Below are 20750 nucleotides of genomic sequence, written 5' to 3' on the forward strand. Positions count from 1 at the left end.
ATATGTAGTATTGGGAATCAAAGTATTTGTGCCATCATTTAGAAATTCTATATGGTATGTATTATAGATTGCTATTTTTGAAATGTCAGTATTGAGGAATTTTAGTGAAAATAAAAATCATGAAGGAAAGTGAAGAATTGCAAGAATAGTGGTAAAGGTGACAATGTTTATTACAGTGGTGCATATTTCTCTCAGTGTCAGGATAGTAAACAGTTTTGGGATCCACTGATGTGCATAATCATGTGCATGATAACAGTTATTTAAGGTGCTATTGAACAGTAACCCATGCTCTGCACAGAATAGAAATAGCAACATTTAAAAGACATTTCAAGATTTAATTTTTCAATAAGATGGTAAAACCAAACATGTTATATTTCATAAGCCTTATTATTATAGCATAAATTTGGAGAGAATATTTTATTTTTACTTTCTCAATTGCATCACTCGGGAATAGTCTAAAAAAAAAAGAGTTCATCAACCCTAAATATACTCAGCTCCCTTTAGCTTTTCTGTTAAGAACTCTATGTTGTTGTCTTATGTTCACTGGTAAGCTGTTGTCCTTTTTCAAGAAAAAGTAAATTACATTTCTTTATGAGAAGACTTCCAAACAAGATACACATAGTTTTCCTTTTATTGGGGGAAAAATATTCAGTGCATATATATATAATGGATTATTTTACAGGCCACTCAATTCAGATAGGGAAGAGTATGCAGTATGTTCTCACTCAACATAATTGTTTTGTCTTGTCTGGAAACCAATTTGTTCTTCAATCATCATTTAAAAAACTCTAATAATAGAGAACACAAGATTTTTTTTTCTATTTTTATCAATTTTCCAGTGGCATGAAATATGAGAATCAGGATTTCTGCCCTGGTCATATCAATGTCAAGGTGGTGGATGACAGAATTTGGGATGATTATTTCGGATGATGAGTTCCTTTTCCTCCTTCTGACTATCTGATACATCACTTTAATCATATCTCTCCCCTACCTAAGATGATGACCAAACTCATCATTGTGACATCTGAGAACTTTCATAAGCTGGCCCTAGCCTACCTAATTCTTTCTGACTTCTGCTTCTTTCCTCCTAAGATGCACTTTTTCTTCCAGTCAATTGAGCTACAGAGCTGTCATCCAATTCCACCATTAGTTTGTCTTTGCCTCCTTCACAGTCCAGGCAATTCTCTCAACTGGGCGTGCCCTGTTGTGCAGTGAAAAAAATTTAGGACCAAGAGTCAGGCAAATAAATGTGCTCCAAGACCAGCTCTTTTCCTAAAGAGTTATGTGATCTTAAGCATTTCATTTGATCATTCTGAACCTGTTCCCTCTGCTGCAAAATGAGAGCATTGGGCTTGATGGTGCCATCTCAGTGAAGTCTTCCCAATGTACCCTCCTAACAAATGTGCTTGCATGTGCACGCATACATCATGTATATGGAAAACCTCTGTTTCACACTTCTATGACTGGTATCTCACTTACACCATGTCACTTTATTTATTATTTTTCCCCACATCCCAACTAGAATATAAATTCCAAGAGTATGTAGATTTTTGTCAGCTTTCTTCACTGCTTCATTCCCAGTGCTTACAACAATGCCTGGCATATGATAGGTATTCATTATGTGTTAAGAGTATAAATGATTTCTGGATCTATTTTGTACTATAACATTCTTTGATTCAAATATGTACAGAAAAAGAAATAGTATGTTGTGCAGTGATGTTTAGCTATAATCTCTTGCCTTTTAGCCTGTACACTAACATTCTTGCCATCTAGTTCTCTACATGTGATTAAAAATTGACATTTTAATAAGTTATTTGTGTTTTCTGTCCTATTTCTGTTTTTCTGTTTAACATGACTACATAATAATCTTAATAGTCTGCTGGGTTTTTCCTATTTTCTCTCCAAGATTTTCAATATGTGATATTAACTTGACTTTTGGATAAATAAGAATATGAAATACTTTTCAAAGCCAGAATTTAAATACATATTAAAATAAATTTGAGTAAATGCACATAATGGAGTGATTTTCTAAAGTGATTTTCACAGTCAATAGAGATTTGACACATTTAAAAACTCAGCCTTCTATTCTTCAACTCTTAATACTTTGTTACATTTATTAGATTTAAAGTAGATAACAACATATAAATATTTTTTTTAAAAATCCCTCATAGTATTTATACACATAAGCTATTAGGAAATAAATCATTTAAAATTTTTGTTTATTGATGTACCCATTACATAAGTATACTTCTTTGTGAATATGGTTCAAAGATATGGTAAGATGCAAAATATACTCCAGATATTTCTTTGTGAAAGCAGCTATTTATAGGGAGCTCATAGAACACATTTTTAAAATCTATGAAAGAGGAAAAACAGTTTCTGTACAGACCATTTTAACCAAAAGGAGTTCTTTTTTAAATATATATTTTTATTGATTTTAGAGAGGAAGTGAGAGGGAGAGAGTGATAGAAACATAAATGATTAGAAAGTCATTGATTGGTTACCTCCTACACAACCCCTATGGGGATCAAGCCTACAACCTGGGCACATGCCCTGAACGGGAATCGAACCCATGAACTCTTGGTTCATAGATTAATGCTCAACCAATGAGCCATGCCGGCTGGGCTAAAGGGAGTTCTTAAAGTATTTATTTATTTTTTTTAAATCACATTTTAGACTAATAACTAAAGTCTTAATTAGTTATCTAATATAAGGTACTCTAATTAAGAACAACATCTAGCAAAGTATATCTACTGAGGTATTAGGCCAGGTACATCTAAGTATCTGTGTACTGTTGAAATGGTCCTAACAATTTTATGTAATGATGTGAGAGAATGTGCATAAGAGAACAGACAAGAAGTAAAAATGATGTTATATTTTAGCATTGGAGGATATATTGAAATTATTTAAGAGAGATTTTGTGATCAAAAGAGAAAATAGCAGGTAATAATAAATATTTTTATTACAAAGAGTTTTGTTTACAATATGATGGGGAGTTACTGTTAAATAATTAAGGACTCCTCCCTAGAAGATAATTATTTTTAATAAGTAGAGTTCTTTTTACACTGGAAATATTTCAAATATAATAGCTTTATTATGGATAAAGATACTTTGGAAAGATGTTATTTTCAAAAGTTCAAGCCTTAAGAAATCCTATTTCTAAGCACTATTTGAGACTTGACAAAAATAATTTATTTATTTTTTAGAAAAGCATGTCACTTTTTAACATTGATGTTTGGAAAATTTGTTGAATAAAACTTATGAATATGATTGATTTCTCTAATACTATCCTGTGTTTTTTCAATGAACATAAAATGTGTGTTTAGTATTTCATTCTGACAATGAATCATTGTGTGCCTTTAGATTGTTTGCATTCTCCCTTACAGTCTTCATCGGTCACATTACGGCTATAATAATTACACTAGATAATTTTTAAAATAAAAAAATGAGTAATAATGTTTAAATTTTACTTTATATTGGCCTAAGGGTGTTGATATTGTTAAAAAAATTCTCATTTTAAAACATACTCTGTAGCCATTTTTCTTATTCTGATTCACATTGCCATACCAATCTAAAACAACACATTGTATCTAATCATTCTTGGGATAAAAGAGAGTGGTTATATTTAACTCCCAAATTGGAGTTAAAAATGTAGAAATAACATTATCCATATTACTGCTAATCTTCTAAGTATTTTTCTTCATTGCCAGCAACTGAAATGTTAGTGGTCATTTTGACCTTGAAAATCTCTTGCCATGTCTGCCCATAAAAAACTGATGAAAAGGCCTTTGAATAGTACGTTTTCACTACATATAATAGAAGCTATGGAAAGAACGATTTGGTTTCAAATAAACAGTAGCTTTCAACAGGCCTGCCATCTGCATGTAATCTATGACTCTAATATAATATTATTTCAATGGTCCTTCAAATGTGCTGAGTTCTTTGTGATGTAGTCTCTACATTTAAAGCTGCCTCTCTCCATAAAGTTCTTAAGGAGGATCTTGTAATTACTGGACACTATCATTTCTTATCATATTGCAAGTTATACTAACAGCATCTTTTTAAACTATGCTTCGTTTTGTCTTTTTTTTTTTTTTTTGTCTCTGTTTAGGCTGTCTACTTACTGTAAATAGTAGTTGTATTGTTAAGGTTTTAAATCCAATCATAATGTTCTTGAATCATTCTTTCAGTATTGGGAGCCCGAGATCTGTCAGGTGTTCATGCTGCTTATCTTATGAAAAATATAGATTAGAAGTCAAGAGGCTTGAATATTATACAAGTGCATCGATACATTTTTGTGCTAAGAATTTGTTATAGAAGTCATATAACAATATTTGTTTATGCCAGCTCAGTTTCCCAGCCTTCTTCATTTTTTAAAATTCATTCAGCCTGGCTTACTTGGAACTTATTCTGTACCTTACGGTTGAAATATGAATTTAAAAGAATTAGCTTTGTACATTTTATACCCTCTTCAAGTATGATGGCTTAATATCACACTTACAAGTCAAAGATATCCAAATCTTACTCACTGGGTATCAGCTTTTCTCCCAAATATAAGTCCCATATTTCTAACTTTGTATTGTCAATCTTTGTATGACTATTCCTGGAATAGCTCATAATCAACAAGTCCAAAATTGAGCTGATTTTATATATCAGTAAATCTGATCTTCCTCAGACAAGTGATTTAAAGCTTGGATTTTGGATTCAGAATTCCAAGATCACAATCCTTCTATTTACTACCATGTAGTATTCCATTGTGTAAATGTACCACATGTTTTTTTGTTTGTTTGTTTGTTTGTTTGTTTTAATCCACACATATGCTGTTGGGCACTTGGACTGTTTACAAATCTTAGCTATTGTGCTGCTATGAACATAGGGGTGCATATATTCTTTCTGATTGGTGTTTCAGGTTTCTTAAGATATATTCCTAGAAGTGGGATTACTGGGTCAAATAGAGATCCATGTTTAATTTTTTTTTGAGGAAACTCCATGCTTTTCCACAGTGGCTGCACCAGTCTGCATTCCCACCAGCAGTGCACGAGGGTTCCCTTTTCTCCACATCCTCTCCAGCACTAGATTGGTGATTTGTTGATGATAGCCATTCTGACAGGTGTGAGGTGATACCTTATTGTTGTTGTTGCATCTCTCAGATGATTAGTGACTTTGAACATTTTTTCATATCTCTCTTGGCCTTTTGTATGTCCACTTTGGAGAAGTGTTTATTTAGGTCCTTTGCCCATTTTAAAATTGGATGTTTTTCTTCCTTTTGTTAAATTGTATGAGTTCCTTATACAGTTTGGAAATTAACCCCTTATCAGATGTATCATTGGCACATTTTACTCTTTATCTCTATTTCCAAATGATCACTAAGTTCTACCAAGGTTATTTCCAAAATATCAAACATATTTCTTATTACCTTACTTCTCTATTTTTCATTCTATCTGATAAAATTGTGTGCACTTGTGTGCATATATGCTATATCGTTGTATCTTTCTTTCACACTATAAGCTCCTGAAGAACAAAGATTATAGATGATCATGTTTGAAATGTACCACATGTGAATGTCAGAATCGGTCTGGGTTTGCAGCTCTCAGTTCAAGAATTGACTGAGAGTTAGTCCTGATTTGTTAAATGCTGTGGATGCCATGGGAGCAGAAGGCACATAAGCCTGCCCACGTGATGCTTACATTAAGACAAGAAATGTTGGGTCTTTCCCTTAATAGCAATGGGAAACAATTGCAGTCCTCTAAGCAGGAGAGAAACAGTGTAAGATTTGTACTTAAGAGTAATGATGTTTCTTGGCCCTGATTACAGCAGCAGATATAGAAACGGTGTAGAGATAGATTACATAGATAAAATCAACAGGACATAAAAAGGAATTGGACACTGCTGTCACACAGTGAGAGAGGAGATAAAGATGATTCCAAGATTTCTGACTTCTATAGCTAGCTAGTGATGTCATTTGTTGAAGCTAACATGGATTAGGGAGAAGATAATTTAACACTAGATCCATACATATGAGAAATACTAAGACAACTCCTGTGAGTATGTCATCCTACATGTGAGTATTTTATGCTTTTCAGAAAATTCCCTAGCAATTTTGGCTCAAGTGAGAAGATTTTTCGATTTCAACATAAGTAATTTAAAACTAAAAACGTTGTCTAAAACAGTAGAAGTTAAAACTGATTTCAGCTGACCATGAGCAACAATTACACATGAACATAAAATTGTTAATATTATATATCAGGACATTTATTACTGTACTAACAGTATAGAAAGTATATTAACTTGAGATTTTATTTAATGTAATTCTAAAACTATAGGGAAATGACATTATCCTTAGAGAGGAGAATTTCCAGTTCATTTGTTTGCCTAATGGAAAAATAATTTGATGAGTTAAAGTGGAAGAAGGTAGAAATTTATTGACATTAGCAATGCAAAAGGTTAAAAGATGCAGTTAAGTTAACATGGATGCATTATACCAAATTGCTTTATTTGGAAGGATTTTATAAATATATTTTAGGTTGGAAAGCTTAAATATGTTTCTAGTATTGGTATTTCTACCCTGTCCATAATAGCACTATACTTTAGCTGTGGAAATTAACCAACCTATTGGAATGTCATCATTTCAACTCAATAGAAACATTTGGCTCTTGTTTACAATGATATTATAGTCCATATCAACAAAACACTCCAACATTTAGTCAAAACAAATTAGTCTGGCTACTATTTCTTTCTTTATACTGAGTCCTATGCAGCTATTTCCCAGTCTAAGTCTGTAATTTGTTTTGCTATGTTTTGTTTTGAGGCTCTGTTTTACCTGGTTCACACTCTGAGCATGGTGCTAATGAGTTCAAAGCAAACAGCAGCATCAAAAAGCCAAGTGTTTTCTGATATAATTATCTCCGTCTTCTCCACAAAAAGTATTTAACCTTTTATCTTTATAATGATGGTCCTTCTTTTTATTTTAAGTTGCATCAAAACTGTCAGAGATTTGATATGACATAAAGAAAATGCATAAAGCATTGCATTCTGTATATATTAACTCCATCAAATAATATTTATGAGTTCAAAATCAAGGCCATTTAAAATGGAAGCCATTGCCTATCTTAAGTTTCCTAATGCTGTTTTGGTTTTCCATGATTCTTCAAAGATTCTTAGGATAAATATTTTTAGTAATATCTACCTGTTCTTGAAGGATCTTTTATGTATTCCATCTGACATTAGTGACTTGAACTTCAGTTCTGATTTTATAATTTGTTTCTTATTTTTCCTAGTTCAGCAGTCATTAGCCATGGTAAAGAATATTCAAGCAACATTTTTAAAAAATAAGTAGTTCTTATTTCCAATATTTTGGTGTCATTTTGTGCAGCATGTTAACTTACATTACTCTCAACAACATGGTGGAGTATGTAAGGCAATAGAAGTATTTCAACTTGGTGAAGATATTTAACTATTATGATGGTGCAGATGAGTCCCAGACACTAATAGCTCCAGTACTATAGTATTAGCATTATGTATAAAACAAAATATATCAAAATATATTTATATTCACAGATAAAATAAAAAAGACCCTTGTATGACAAGAGTTTGAAATTCCTAATTAAATATTTAACACTCAGGTAGCAGAGAGTATGGTTTAGTTAATGATAGGTAGCCAAACAAATATGTCTAATTATTTTGGAGTAAACAACATGTTTTCCTAAATGACTCATATTTATTGTAACTCATGACAATCTTGTTCTTTCTCTCTAAGACAAAAATGAATTAATAACAGAATCTAAGCTAAGCAGGTTTGGATATATGACATCTAACCAGTTCTGTTTTTCCCCAGCACTTCTAAACCAAACATGGTATGTGTGCATGTATAAATTTTAGACTCTGGAAATAGCCTAATACCAAGTTAGACTCTGGTATCACCTAAACCAATTAGGAACCATTTGAGGGTTGTTGTTTTTTCTTTTCTTTTGTTAAAACAGAGTACTTAAATGGGATATTTTAAATTCTGCCCCTAATTAATTGTACCTTTAAACATAGCTTTTCCCTTATTTTAAAATAAAGCAATTTGATGAAATTGAGCCGGAAGATTTCAGTGTTTATGTGTGTTACCTTGGATCCACCGAGCTCAGATGGTTCTCCAGAAACAGCTTTAAAGATTACATTACAGTAACTCATGAGAAGGCTGTTTCTCCTATTTATGCAAAGTACTGGTATTACTGCTGACATTTCATTAGGGTGAAGTTAATCCTCTAAAAGATAGTAACTTGTTTATTCCCTCCCACCGCTGAAATAACAGCTGAACATCTGTAGCACCTGTGACTAGTATTTACTTTTACTTAGTAGTCTTGTTTCCATTGTTAAAATGCCATTGACATCCTTCTAAGTGGTCTCCAATGGTGTGGAGTAAATGCCTGCTCTCGCCATCATTTTCACTGTAAACGCATCTTGACAATGTCAGGTTCCCGTCAGAGTCTATCAGTGTCACTCACTAAGCAGTGGTGTGACCGTTAGTCCCTTTGAGATTTGCCTCCTTTATCAGGGTCAGCCTGTGGGAAAATCTGAACAAATAAGTTGCATGTCAACATACCTATAAAGGATGATAATATTTGAACATACTTTTGCTATTCTAATGTATGGTTGTTTAAAAGACATTTATTTTTTACAGATCACTTAATTTTGTGTTTATTTTACATGCATCCCAGCAAAAAGTCTTATAAAGTAATACTGTACTGGCTTCTCTTTTGAAATCTAAGCCTCATTATATACACTTAGGACTCAGTAATAAATATAATCACTTGGGCTAGGATTTTAATTGATGCTGCTCATACAGATACCCAACGTTTGCTTGTATTTTTTTCATTAAAGAGAAACAGTATTAATATCCATAACCAAAACATTTTTCTTTTGTACCTAAAAATTGTGTTTAAAAAAATAAAGTGATCTTTCTTTCAATAATGATTATCTCCAAATTTAATCACTCCTTAATTTTTTTTAATCATGGTAACATTTTGTCTTTGAAATTTTGTCTCAATAATTTGAAGTTTCAATTGATTTGTAAAATGACATTTCAACCGTTCTTTCCCTTTATTTGAGTTTATTTACAAGAACCAGTTACTAAAATTTTACTTGTAATACAGCCATATCTGTCTTTGGTTCTGTTAACTAGGCTATGGTCCCACACAAGAACAAAAGGTACCAGGTACTCCTCATTTTAAAGAAAGTAAAAAATAAAATAGAATTGGTATTTGTTAATAGCAGTTGAATCAGCTTTACTATCCTATCACTCGATACTCCACAAATATCCTCCTACCATTTGGAAGGGGAAAGACCGCAGGGAGAGAGGATTTAAAGAAATAATTATAGTGAAGAGATAGCACCTAATGGGGAGGGCTGTGGCTTAGTGATCCCTTTTTTTTAATTGATTTTTTTATTGATTAAGGTATTACATATGTGTCCATATCCCCCATTGCCCCCCCACCCCACTCCCGTACCTGCCCTCACCCCCCTGCTCTCTCTGTCCATTGGTTATGTTTATATGCATGCATACAAGTCTTTTGGTTGATCTTCCCCCCTTACCCCCACCCTCCCCTACCTTCCCTCTGAGCTTTGAGCATCTGATCGATGTTTCTCCGTCTCTGAATCCCTTTTTTGAAGGTCCTTTTCACCACCAAGTAAAGGAAAGGGAGTTCCAAGAGAATCACTCAAGGATCACACATGTCTCCACCTCATTTCATATTGGAATTTCTGCTTTGATGTGAACTGATGCTTTGTTTTTTGTACATATTTGAGCAGGGTGATAAGGAATGGAGAAAATTTGTCAGGATAGGGAGAGTGGACATCATCAGGACAACCAGACCCACTCCAGGAGAAGGCCTAGTATCAAGGGACAATGGCAGTTTAGGAAGATCAGGAAGCTAAAGGGACTTGTACAGTTAGGAGGTTCCCTTGGAAAGCCTCCCTTAAGGGACCAGACATTACTTAATAGGAGATACTTAGCATTTAGACATGTCAAAGGCCCATAAGCACAGCCATAGAAGTGACCTTACAGGCAAGACTTGAGCAGGAACCGGTTGGATAGGAGACCTTTATGTCACTGCCCAGTAGAAGCAGTGGAGGAGGAGGACAGATGCGAAGCTAGGCTGTAGTGCTGGCCAGTGTTGATGGGATGGTGAGGCAGAGATAAATGTTAACTAGAATACTCAAAATCTGCTCAAGGTTATTAAGAGGCAGAAAAGGGAACGTGACAGAGCATGTTTAAAGGTGATAATTAGAGGGAAATTAACACGATTTTATATTTGTAACCCATTAGTTCTGACTGTTCAGTATCTGGTTACCCTTAGAGCAGTGACGGCTTTACTGTCTTTACAACCTGTCCCACCGTAAAATATGCATCATAAAATACAACAAAAAATATGAATTGGAGGCAAGCCAAGGAAAATGCTCCGAGATAATAATAATAATAAAAAAAAAACAGAAATAGTATATCAGGTTTTTTGCTTTCTCAGAACCTATAACCATGTTTTAATGTTGGGTGCTGTGGGTTTAAGGGAGAGAGAATCTCCCATACATAGTCCTTACAGCTTGAATTCAGTTAAACTAAATTTAAGATCACCACGTTTGTCACTGAGGAACACACATCTTTTACATGAAAGGAAAACTAAGCCCATGAGATCACTTTTTGGACATAAGTCCCATATATTTGAACATGTGCTTATTGATACGTTCTTTTTTTTTTTCAAGGTATTACATATATCTCCTTTTCTCCCCATTGTCCCCCCCCCCCCCCAGCACATGCCCTTATCCCCTTTGTGTCTATGTCCATTGGTTATACTTATATGCATGCATGCAAGCCTTTTGGTTGATCTCTACCTCTCTCCCCACCCCCTCCCCTTACTTCCCTCTGAGGTTTGATGGTCTGTTTGATGCTTCTCTGTCTCTATTTTTGTTCATCAGTTTATGTTGTTCATTATATTCCACAAATGAGTGAGATCATGTGATATTTATCTTTCTCTAACTGGCTTATTTCACTTAGCATAATGCTCTCGAGATCCAACCATGCTGTTGCGGGCGGTAGGAGTTCCTTCTTTTTTATAGCAGTATAGTATTCCATTGTGTAGATGTACCACAGTTTTTAAATTCACTCATCTGCTGATGGGCACTTAGGCTGTTTCCAAATCTTAGCTATTGTGAATTGTGCTGCTATGATGTCAGTGTAATTAGGCAGGGTAAGTAAATTTTTTCAGATAACGTAAATGCATAATTGGGACTTTTTAGCTAGAGACCAAATTGGTAGTTGGTCTTAATTATAATTTTCTCTCTTGCATTCATATACCCACTTACATCTGGTTGCTGCAAGACTCTACATGTGTTAATATCACCCCACCAAAAATCATGGCACAGCATTAGTAGCTGCCCTCATGGTGCTGCTGCTGACACTCGTTAATTTCATCATATAGAAGCTGACTGTCATGTTCTGCTCCCAGCAGTGTGCATCTGCCTACATCTGTTTAAGCAGGTGCCTAGCTAAGACTGTTCCAGTGCTCCTCTGAATCTGTGTGTAGAACTAGATATAAGATATCCCTTTAGTGTCCTCCCCTCAACATTAAAATCTGATTATCCTATCTAATAATAGGCAAATATGCAAATTGACTGCACCTTCGCTACGCCCAAGCCACGCCCACCAGCCAATCAGGACAAATATGCAAATTACCCCAACAAAGATGGCAGCTAATTTGCATATCAAGACAGTGTAGAAAGAAGCCAAGAGCTGCAGAAGGGAGCAAAGCTGCAGAGAAGCAAGCAAGCGGGGGGGGGGGGGGAGCGGAGGCGGGGCCGGAGGAGAAGGAAGTTGAGCAGGCGGGGCCGGGGGAGAAGGGGCGGGGCCGGGGGAGAAGGGAGGAGTAGAGGCGGGGCCGGGGGAGAAGGAAGTTGAGCAGGCGGGGCGGGGGGAGAAGGAAGTTGAGCAGGCGGGGCCGGGGGAGAAGGGGCGGGGCCGGGGGAGAAGGGAGGAGCGGAGGTGGGGCCGGGGGAGAAGGAAGGAGAGTGGGCTGGCGGAGAAGTTAGAAAAGCAGGGGGGCTGGGGGAGAACGCGGGGCGGGGGACAAGGGAGGAGAGCAGGCAGGGCGGGGTAGAGTGCAGCAGGAAACCCTATTGCAAGATTTTTTCTGCAACGGAAACGCTAATAGTTTACATAATCAGAGAGGGGGATGCAGTCTCTGAATCTTTTCATGAGCTGATGACCATTTTCTTGGGTTCAAAACCATTATATATTTTATTATATTTTATGAGTTTTTTTATTACATGCTCCAACACCCTGTTATAGTACATGCTCTTTGAGGCCGTACTAGGGCTACCTCAACTTTGTCTTTTTATTCCACTGTGAAGTCAAAGAAACAGCATGATTTTACAAGAATCAAAGAGAAATGAGTCAGTTATTTTCTGTTTCTCTCTAACTCCCCTTACCAAATATTGAAATCTTTCTTGTATATTGAATCTTCTGTCTCTTGCAAGTTTTCATGTGATCATAATAGTAAACCTTAATCTTAAAGGTATATATATCTACTGTATGTTTGTATGTAGGCATAATAGCTTATGTCACTAAATATATTGGCTTAAACCTAAGCACTTGAAGTTATACATTTAATAACTGTGGGCATGTCTTGTTCTGAAGTGGCCTACTTTTAATTCTTATTTATTCATGCTAATAGAGGAGATGGGTGTTATAAATAATGCAGAAATCACTTACAGCTGACTTAGTTACATATTGTATATTTTTCATCAGACTTAGTTTCTTAATTGTTTGCTCTATTTATTACCTAAATGAGCTAACATCATGTGTATTTAACAAATGATGATTGGTAGAGATGTCTAGCAGCATTTTATGTAGTGGGAAAATTCCATCTAGTGTTATAAACTTGCTATGGAAAATTTATATATAGATGATTAATATTTATCCTTACACAAGGGCCTGATGTCCTACGATGCAAAATAGATGTGAAAACAGATAGTATTTTGCCTATACCCTGTTTTCCAGATGATTTAATCAGAATATTAGCTTAATGTTTTACACCTTGATAATGTGAATAAATAGAATTATAGTGCTTTTCTATTGATATATGAGTGAAATTAAAATATATTTGAAAAAATGACTTTTCCCATTTATTAACTGGCGATCAGAATTCAAATAAAAAATAAATTAGTTCAAGTAAACAGAAAAACAGTAGATAATAGTTATAAACAGAACTTAAACTGAATCTAAAATAATAGATATGGATATCATTCTCTACTCCATATATTAATTATCCTCAAATAATCAATCTATTATAAAAATATAATCCTTGCATTGTTGGATATTTTAAATGAAATATAACATTAGAGAAAATTAACTATTAATCATATATTTCCAATGCAGTTCTCATGTTCAAATAAGATCTATTGCAGTATTGCTTCTATATCCAAATAGTGAGTATGCCCCATTTCTTGTATTAATTGATAACATAAAAACATCATTTCTTCATGCAATGAAAAAAAATTGCATATGCTTTCATAATGGCAATATAATGTGGAAATGTTTAAAATGTTTTGTCACTGAATATTCTCCTGACATCATATATTTGAAAAATTCACATATTTATAGATTGTGCACATTTGATTAGGACCTTGATATAAATATCAAATAAGTCATGAGTAGAGAAATAAGGTACATAAATTTGTGAATATAAAAGTAAACATTTACATCACAGAATAAGAGTAAACTGGAAGAATTCTTTTATATGAGTCATTTTTGTAAGAAGCTATAAACTTATTTTTATGCCAAAAGCTGTCATGGTTTCTTATAAAATAATAAAGATAATAATGATATACATTTAATTGATTCTTTTCATTGTTTAATAAAATTGCTTTGTTTGATTGCTGAAGAATTTGAATTGAGTTTTCATTATCCACTTCTGAACAATTTACTCTAAGATCCAGACAGTATTGAGCTAATGAGTTTGAATTTATATTGAACCTTAACTGTCTTCATGAAGTAAATGGAAAAAAATCATGGCAGTAACTAAGTATTCTTCATTAAAAACTGTGTCGTAGAGATTTTACAAGGAAGCTTTTAATAGAGCTAAAGCATTTAAATTGGAGCTTTACCAACTTTGCAGTTTCTAAGCATATTACATAAAAATATGGTATCTTTTTTTTAAGAAAGGAAATCTCATAAGCTGACAGGGATATTACAAAACATTTTTAAGTGGGTAGTTCATATATTCGACAGATTCAGTTAAGCAATAAATTAGTGTTAAAATAATTTAATTTGGTGACATCAAAATTTAAATGACGTGGTCACCAATACTGAAATGCGAGCCCTTGAATGTAGTGTTTTGACTTTGGCACTGATATTAACACAGTAATAAACTTTTATTTCTCTGAAGTTGAAAACAAATGATGTATCTATTAATTCAAATATATTTAATTTATTGCTTTGACATTATTTTCTTTTGTAAAACAGTCTTTTGAGTTCTCTCCACTATGTCTAACAAGGCTGGGCATTTAATGGTTCCATGTTTAGGATTTGCTGTGGAATTAAGTGAGGAACTTTAACTCTGAATGGAAACTAAGATATTGTTTACAAGGATGCCTTTGCATTCTATAAGTATCAGTGTGCTTCATATCAAGGAAGTAATGAATTCTTTAGGCATATAATAGAGCCCATTTTGCCAAAACCGGTTTGGCTCAGTGGATAGAGCGTCTGCCTGCGGACGCAAGGGTCTCAGGTTCGATTCCGGTCAAGGGCATGTACCTTGGTTGCGGGCACATCCCCAGTAGGGGGTGTGCAAGAGGCAGCTGATCGATGTTTCTCATCGATGTTTCTAACTCTCTATCCCTCTCTCTTCCTCTCTGTAAAAAGCAATAAAATATATTAAAAAAATAGAGCCCATTTTATATTAAGATCATTAATTGAACAGGATTAGACTCTGCAAATAGCCTAACTGCTGTAGAATTTTTTTTTTAATTGAGAAATTATCTAAGAACTAGAAAAACAGAAAGAAAACAAGGTTTAGGGGGAATTAGCTTATTTCCTAAGAAATCACTTAGCCAATCTCCAAAATGGAATATTATTTTTAAGACCTCGTTTCAAGTTAGTCATTAGAAGATTTGGAATAATATTGTATCCAAATAATTTATATTCATTCCCCACAGGCAGAAATGATGGTTCTCTGGGTAAGGAGACACTGTACTCTTCCCCACACCAGGGATCTCAGGCTTCTGTTACCCACCCCTGCATGCCACGGGCGCATAGCCTTCCAGTTGGTCATCCTCTCCACCAACTTCAGCAGGGCCACCTTCTGCCAACTGGTATGATGGCATTTTTTAGCACTAAAAATGGTAGTTGCAAAGAAAAAAAGATATAGGACATAATAGAAACATACTACATTAGAAAACTAATTGTGATAAGTTAAAGGAAACCCTAGTATTTTAAGCAAGAATTAGGCTGGTCAGAAGAATAATTTGGCAAAGAAGTGACCATTTTTGTACTACACACATGAAGAGTGGTGATGTGATAAAACATGGCATCAAACTAGTTAGCTGTAAGCCTAATTTCCCTGAGTGACAAGCGGGTTTTGTTGCATACAAAGAGGACCAATATTTCTCATTTGACTGTCATTATTAGGACATTATTGAATGGTTCAATTTTCAACGATGTATGTTTTTAACCATTTTAATAACTGGTATATGCCATGTTTCATAGTTTTATTTGACCAGAGCAATGATGATATATGTGTATTTTTTATAGGACTGGAACTTCCTTTTATGATGATGCCCCACCCTCTAATTCCTGTCAGCCTACCTCCAGCATCTGTCACCATGGCAATGAGCCAGATGAACCATCTCAGCACCATTGCAAATATGGCGGCAGCAGCGCAAGTTCAGAGTCCCCCATCCAGAGTGGAGACATCTGTTATTAAGGTAATTGTTTCTCACAGGATTGTTTTGGCTGACACCAAACATCATCTTAAGCCACTGTCTCTTAATCTGTTTTTCTATTCCACAGTAATTCTAACTTCAGAAAGTTAAATGATAGTGAGTAGATTATGAAAAAAAAAAATAACTTGTAGTAATTAGAACCAGGGGTACAAGATTTAGGCAGGCTAGGCTAATTTCAAGTTCTCTACTATATCTATTAAAGGAGAAACATAGGACATTAAATGATATGTTTAAATTTTGTGTGTGCTTATATGTCTGGTTGTGTGTGTGCATGCATGCATCATGCATGTGTGTGTTTGTGGTGTTATGAATCTTAATATATGGAAAATAGTGATTTGTTTTCAGAAGACCAGAGTATTAAATTATGGCTCTGCCACTTACTAGCTGTGATCCTTGCAGTAGAGCTCTGGTGAACGCAAACCCATGTGAGCCTTAGGTTGTGGCAGCTTAAACTCATCTCTCAAACACTATCCAGCTATAGGATTTGGCAATGGAAAAAAAAAAATTGAAAGTACTGAACAAAAGAAGATTATTTAGATGAACACAGTGCCTCTATAACATTGTTATTTGCTTTTCAAAGTAAACTTTCATCATGAAATTTACCAAATATTAAATTTAAACTTTCTCTGGCTGATTGTTTTGGACTACAGGAAATATTTTTGTGAAATAATTCTAAGGAGGAAATGAACATATACTGTTTAGAAAATATTAATTCTAATTTAAACAGCTAGTAGTCACTATCTATAAGAATACATTAAATTATTCAATTATTATAAGCTCTGTAGTAGTCTATTATGTATCTGTGAGACCCATATATCTTTATTACTTAACATTCATGGAACATGAAGACATAAGCTTGGAATATTAGATGTTATATAATTGAGCTTCCCCCATGGTGGATAAATAACTCCTGTATCCTCCTTATCCATTTTTATATAACTGAGCCTTTGTAGAAGACCTCTTATATCTTTAGCAAATATAAGAATGAGGGAGGTATTCCTGAATCAAATTAAAATTTTCATCTCCATAGTTTCTAACTTAACTTTGTTATATTTTTTGGAAGGAAAATATCTATGAATTCTCCTGTGTTCTAAACATCTCACTGTATAAGTCACCTGTAGTGTTTCTTTCCTCTAGACCAAATAATCTGTTTTTTTCTGACCATTTTTCATCAAGCTTTTTGGTTGACCATTAAAAAAAAATTACCCACCTCCTCCCCAACCCTTCCCATATAACATTGTTGAAATTCTAGAAGTGAACTGGACAGTAGAGAGACACCAGTACTGGCATAAACCTCAATTTGGATCAGAGCATATAAATGTAATCATAATTCATAAAACTGTTTTGCTAGTTGAATTTGTGACTCAGTAAATGTCATGCCTTTCTGACATGAAATTCTAGGCCAATTCTACATCTTTTACTTGTATTAAGAATTTGCATTTATTCATATTGTTTCTTTTCCAGTCCATTGATTTAGGTTTTTTAGATACTTTTAAATATTAAAACTCTAAATTATCATATTATCTATTTATATGATCTTTGTATCATTTCCACATTATAAAAGGATGTATTACTTGTATTGCCTTAAATCACTGAGGAAAATAAACAGTATAAATCAAGAAATCAATTCTTCTTGTCATTAGAGAATTCCTAATAGGATGAAATGTTCTACTAATTGATTCTCTTTGGGTATAATTCATCAAGTAACCCCAAATCCCCCAGAATGAATCAATATTTTTTCACTTTTTATTTAATAAATTCACAATGATATCAAAAGGACTTCAAAAAAAAGATTCTTGTGGAAAAATAATTGAAAATTTAAAAAAAGAAAGAGTATATTTTAGGGGTTTAAAACATGGATTCTGGAGGAAGATTTTTTATTCTACATTATTGAATAAACATATATTTACACCACATTATAAGGTTTTCTAAGACTAGGAAATGTGATTTAAATTTGTTAATTTTCTTTGGTGACCTGGGGTGTGTGTGTGTGTGTGTGTGTGTGTGTGTGTGCACGCGCACGCGTTAGCTAGTATTGTGTGTGAGAGAAACATAAAACGTTATGCCATTCTCATTTAAAGAATTAAACCTTGAAAAAAAACTAGTAAACAATACAAAGAATAAATTTTTCATTCTCTAATACTTTCCTTCAAAGCAGGTCCTTAAGATGCTACATTAGTAAATAGGGCTTTACGTGCATGAAGTTTAAAATGTTTAACGATTATAAAAGCTAGAACCAGAGTGACCTGATTTCCCAAGTAGATTAAAATATTAGAGCAATGTCACATGTCTCATGTTTTTCTTAGATACAGAAGAGTTTATTTTGGGGAAACCATAAATAACTCTAGATATGTGCATTACTTTTAGACATAACTGTTTCTCTCATGAAAATAGATGTCATATAATTTATACTTGGATTTAGAAAAATAGTTAATGTGTTTTATTTTAATGTTTGAGTATTGATATTAAATATGGAAAAAGGACAATAGCAAGGAAAAGGAAGTATTAAAACACAACCACCACTAGGGATACCGTACATCTCTGTATTCAAACAGATCTCATACATTTAAATCCATGAGCTTGTAACAGTACTAAAATGTAAACTCCTTGTTCACCTTTGGAGAATTGTAGGGAATTGATTCTTTAAAGGACAGATAAAGGTTTACATAGAGGGTGGTGGAGTCAAGCGTTTCCCATATAAACTGTATCTCAGGATCACCAAATAATTTTCTAGGGAAATTTCTGTTTGTGTGTATCTTCTAACAAATAAGTGAGTAAGGAATGACATATTAAGAGTATAACCAAATTGTAAGTCCTAATGAAGTGGTGAGTCTAGCCCATGACCATCGGTGGTGGCTGGCATCATAAAATGCAATTAAGCAGACATGATGTGCTTCTGATGGAAACCATCATTAAATAGTCTTGCCCCCAAATCCACTTGAATCAAGCATCCAGTTATCACTATGTAGAAAATTCAGGGGCAGAGGAACTTAGACTCCAATTTGATTTATTGGTGGTGGCCTCTAAGAACAAGCACAGTGCCTTCACTAGATAAAAAGTTGGCTTCAAACATTAGCTGTGCCCAGAGAGAGTGATGCCAAATAATGGCAGCATTGGCCAAGTCAGAACTTACCTTGTCCTCCTTGCTTTCCACCCTCTATGCTCCCTTCCTTCAGTGTTGTAAAGGAAAAGTCTTATTTTAATTAAGATGCTAGTGTTTATTATTACGTAACGATGCATTATAATTTGAGTCAAAACTGTATGTTACTGGGTAAAGTAACTGTACTCATTATATTGCCAAATAGTAATCTGAGAAATTTTTGAGGTGGCCTGTGGAAAATATTGTCTCTTACCACTGTTGAATAAGTTTGAAGAGATAATAGGAGAATAAAATTAAGTTGGTTATGATTATACTTATGGGTCCTACCATTTTTACATTGAGCAAAACTGAGCATTTCTTGAGTGTCATCATCAAAACAAATACAAAGGGCTATGTAAATGTCTCTTGAAGCAACAGTTTAGAGTTTTGAGTCATGGAGTTTCAATGGTGGCTGCCTGAGCCTGTACCAGATGCAAGTGTATTAACATCATTTACTATGTCATCGAGAAGTCTTTTTAACATTTTCCTAAATCCAGAATCCCAATTCTACCATTTGTCTTCTCTGTTTATTTTTCCGGAACAAGGAATTTGGATGCCACACTTAATCAGTGTGTATGATTCTGGACTTAATTAACAACATATACTAGTTTATGATACATGCTGCATGGGGGACAGGAATTTTCTCAGTTTTGTTTACTTATACATAGGCAGAACCTAGGACACTGGAGCATATTAAGTATCCAGTCTATATTTTTTGACCTAAGTCTGAGTTGTGTTAAACTTCAGGAGTTTAGGTTATGCAAAGTGCTGGTCAACTTCAATTTTGTAAGTTAAGAGTTATATCAAGAGAGCATTTAATGATAGAAATATCTTCTCCCCACATTTATAGCATATTTAGTGACAGAATCTTTAACTGATAGATGAAAATGAAAATAATTAAAAAGTGAAAGACATAAAGTAAAGCTAAATGAAAATAATACTTTAGGGAAATGAGCTGTGTTTAGACTTACTCTAAGAAAATATTTTAAGCTGATAAAATATAATGCATTTTGTGGTGAATAGGAGGCAAATAGACAATGCAATTTTTTAAATGTTTAGTTAATCACATGAATATAATACTGAACATTTTATACTTTTTATTTTATAATACATCTTTTTGAATTCAACCTTTGATTCTGAATTATCCTAGAGACCAATACTTCTTATTCTACCCAGAGGCAATAAATGCAGCTTTTCCTTTATTGTTATTCCGTTAGCATTAGTTTATTAGTATGACCTCTTTTTTTCTTACAGTGAGAGAGTATTCCTCTTAAATTTTCATTTATTATTGTGGCTTGTTTTATAAAGATGGAACGTTGAAAAAGATTGTGCTTTATTGATTGGTGGATTTATGATGCAAGACTATAAAACAGTGTGTTGAAGTATTAAATTAAATATTCTTCCTCTTTGTCCTACTTCAGTCCCATCTTGGAGGTTAAAGGTTATTACACAAATGAAATGACATTACCAGTTTACGTAGTTTCCCTACAGACATTGAACTGCTTCTTTCTTATGTCTGAATAAAACTCATTATCTGTTTTGTTTTGGTAATCATTTTGAGATTCTCTCCTAAGCAATTCTTTAATGTCTCCCTTATTCTCCATCTCATAGCAAACTCAGGAAAGGAAAGCATATA

At 34.0% G+C, this 20750-nt stretch overlaps 1 protein-coding gene across 2 annotated transcripts in view; it reads left to right on the top strand.

Annotated features, from left to right (window-relative positions):
* DACH1 (dachshund family transcription factor 1) overlaps positions 1-20750 on the top strand; it is a gene marked incomplete at its 3' end in the record, with an annotated part of 435140 nt that overhangs the window by 281672 nt on the left and 132718 nt on the right. For both annotated transcript variants that reach the window (XM_079778550.1, XM_079778549.1), the window contains exon 4: positions 15785-15957. In XM_079778550.1, the coding sequence (XP_079634676.1) occupies positions 15785-15957 (173 nt within the window). The remainder of the gene's footprint in view (positions 1-15784; positions 15958-20750) is intronic.

The sequence above is a fragment of the Cnephaeus nilssonii genome (genome assembly GCF_951640355.1).
Source record: "Cnephaeus nilssonii genome assembly, chromosome: 8".
NCBI classification, from domain to species: Eukaryota; Metazoa; Chordata; class Mammalia; order Chiroptera; family Vespertilionidae; genus Cnephaeus; species Cnephaeus nilssonii.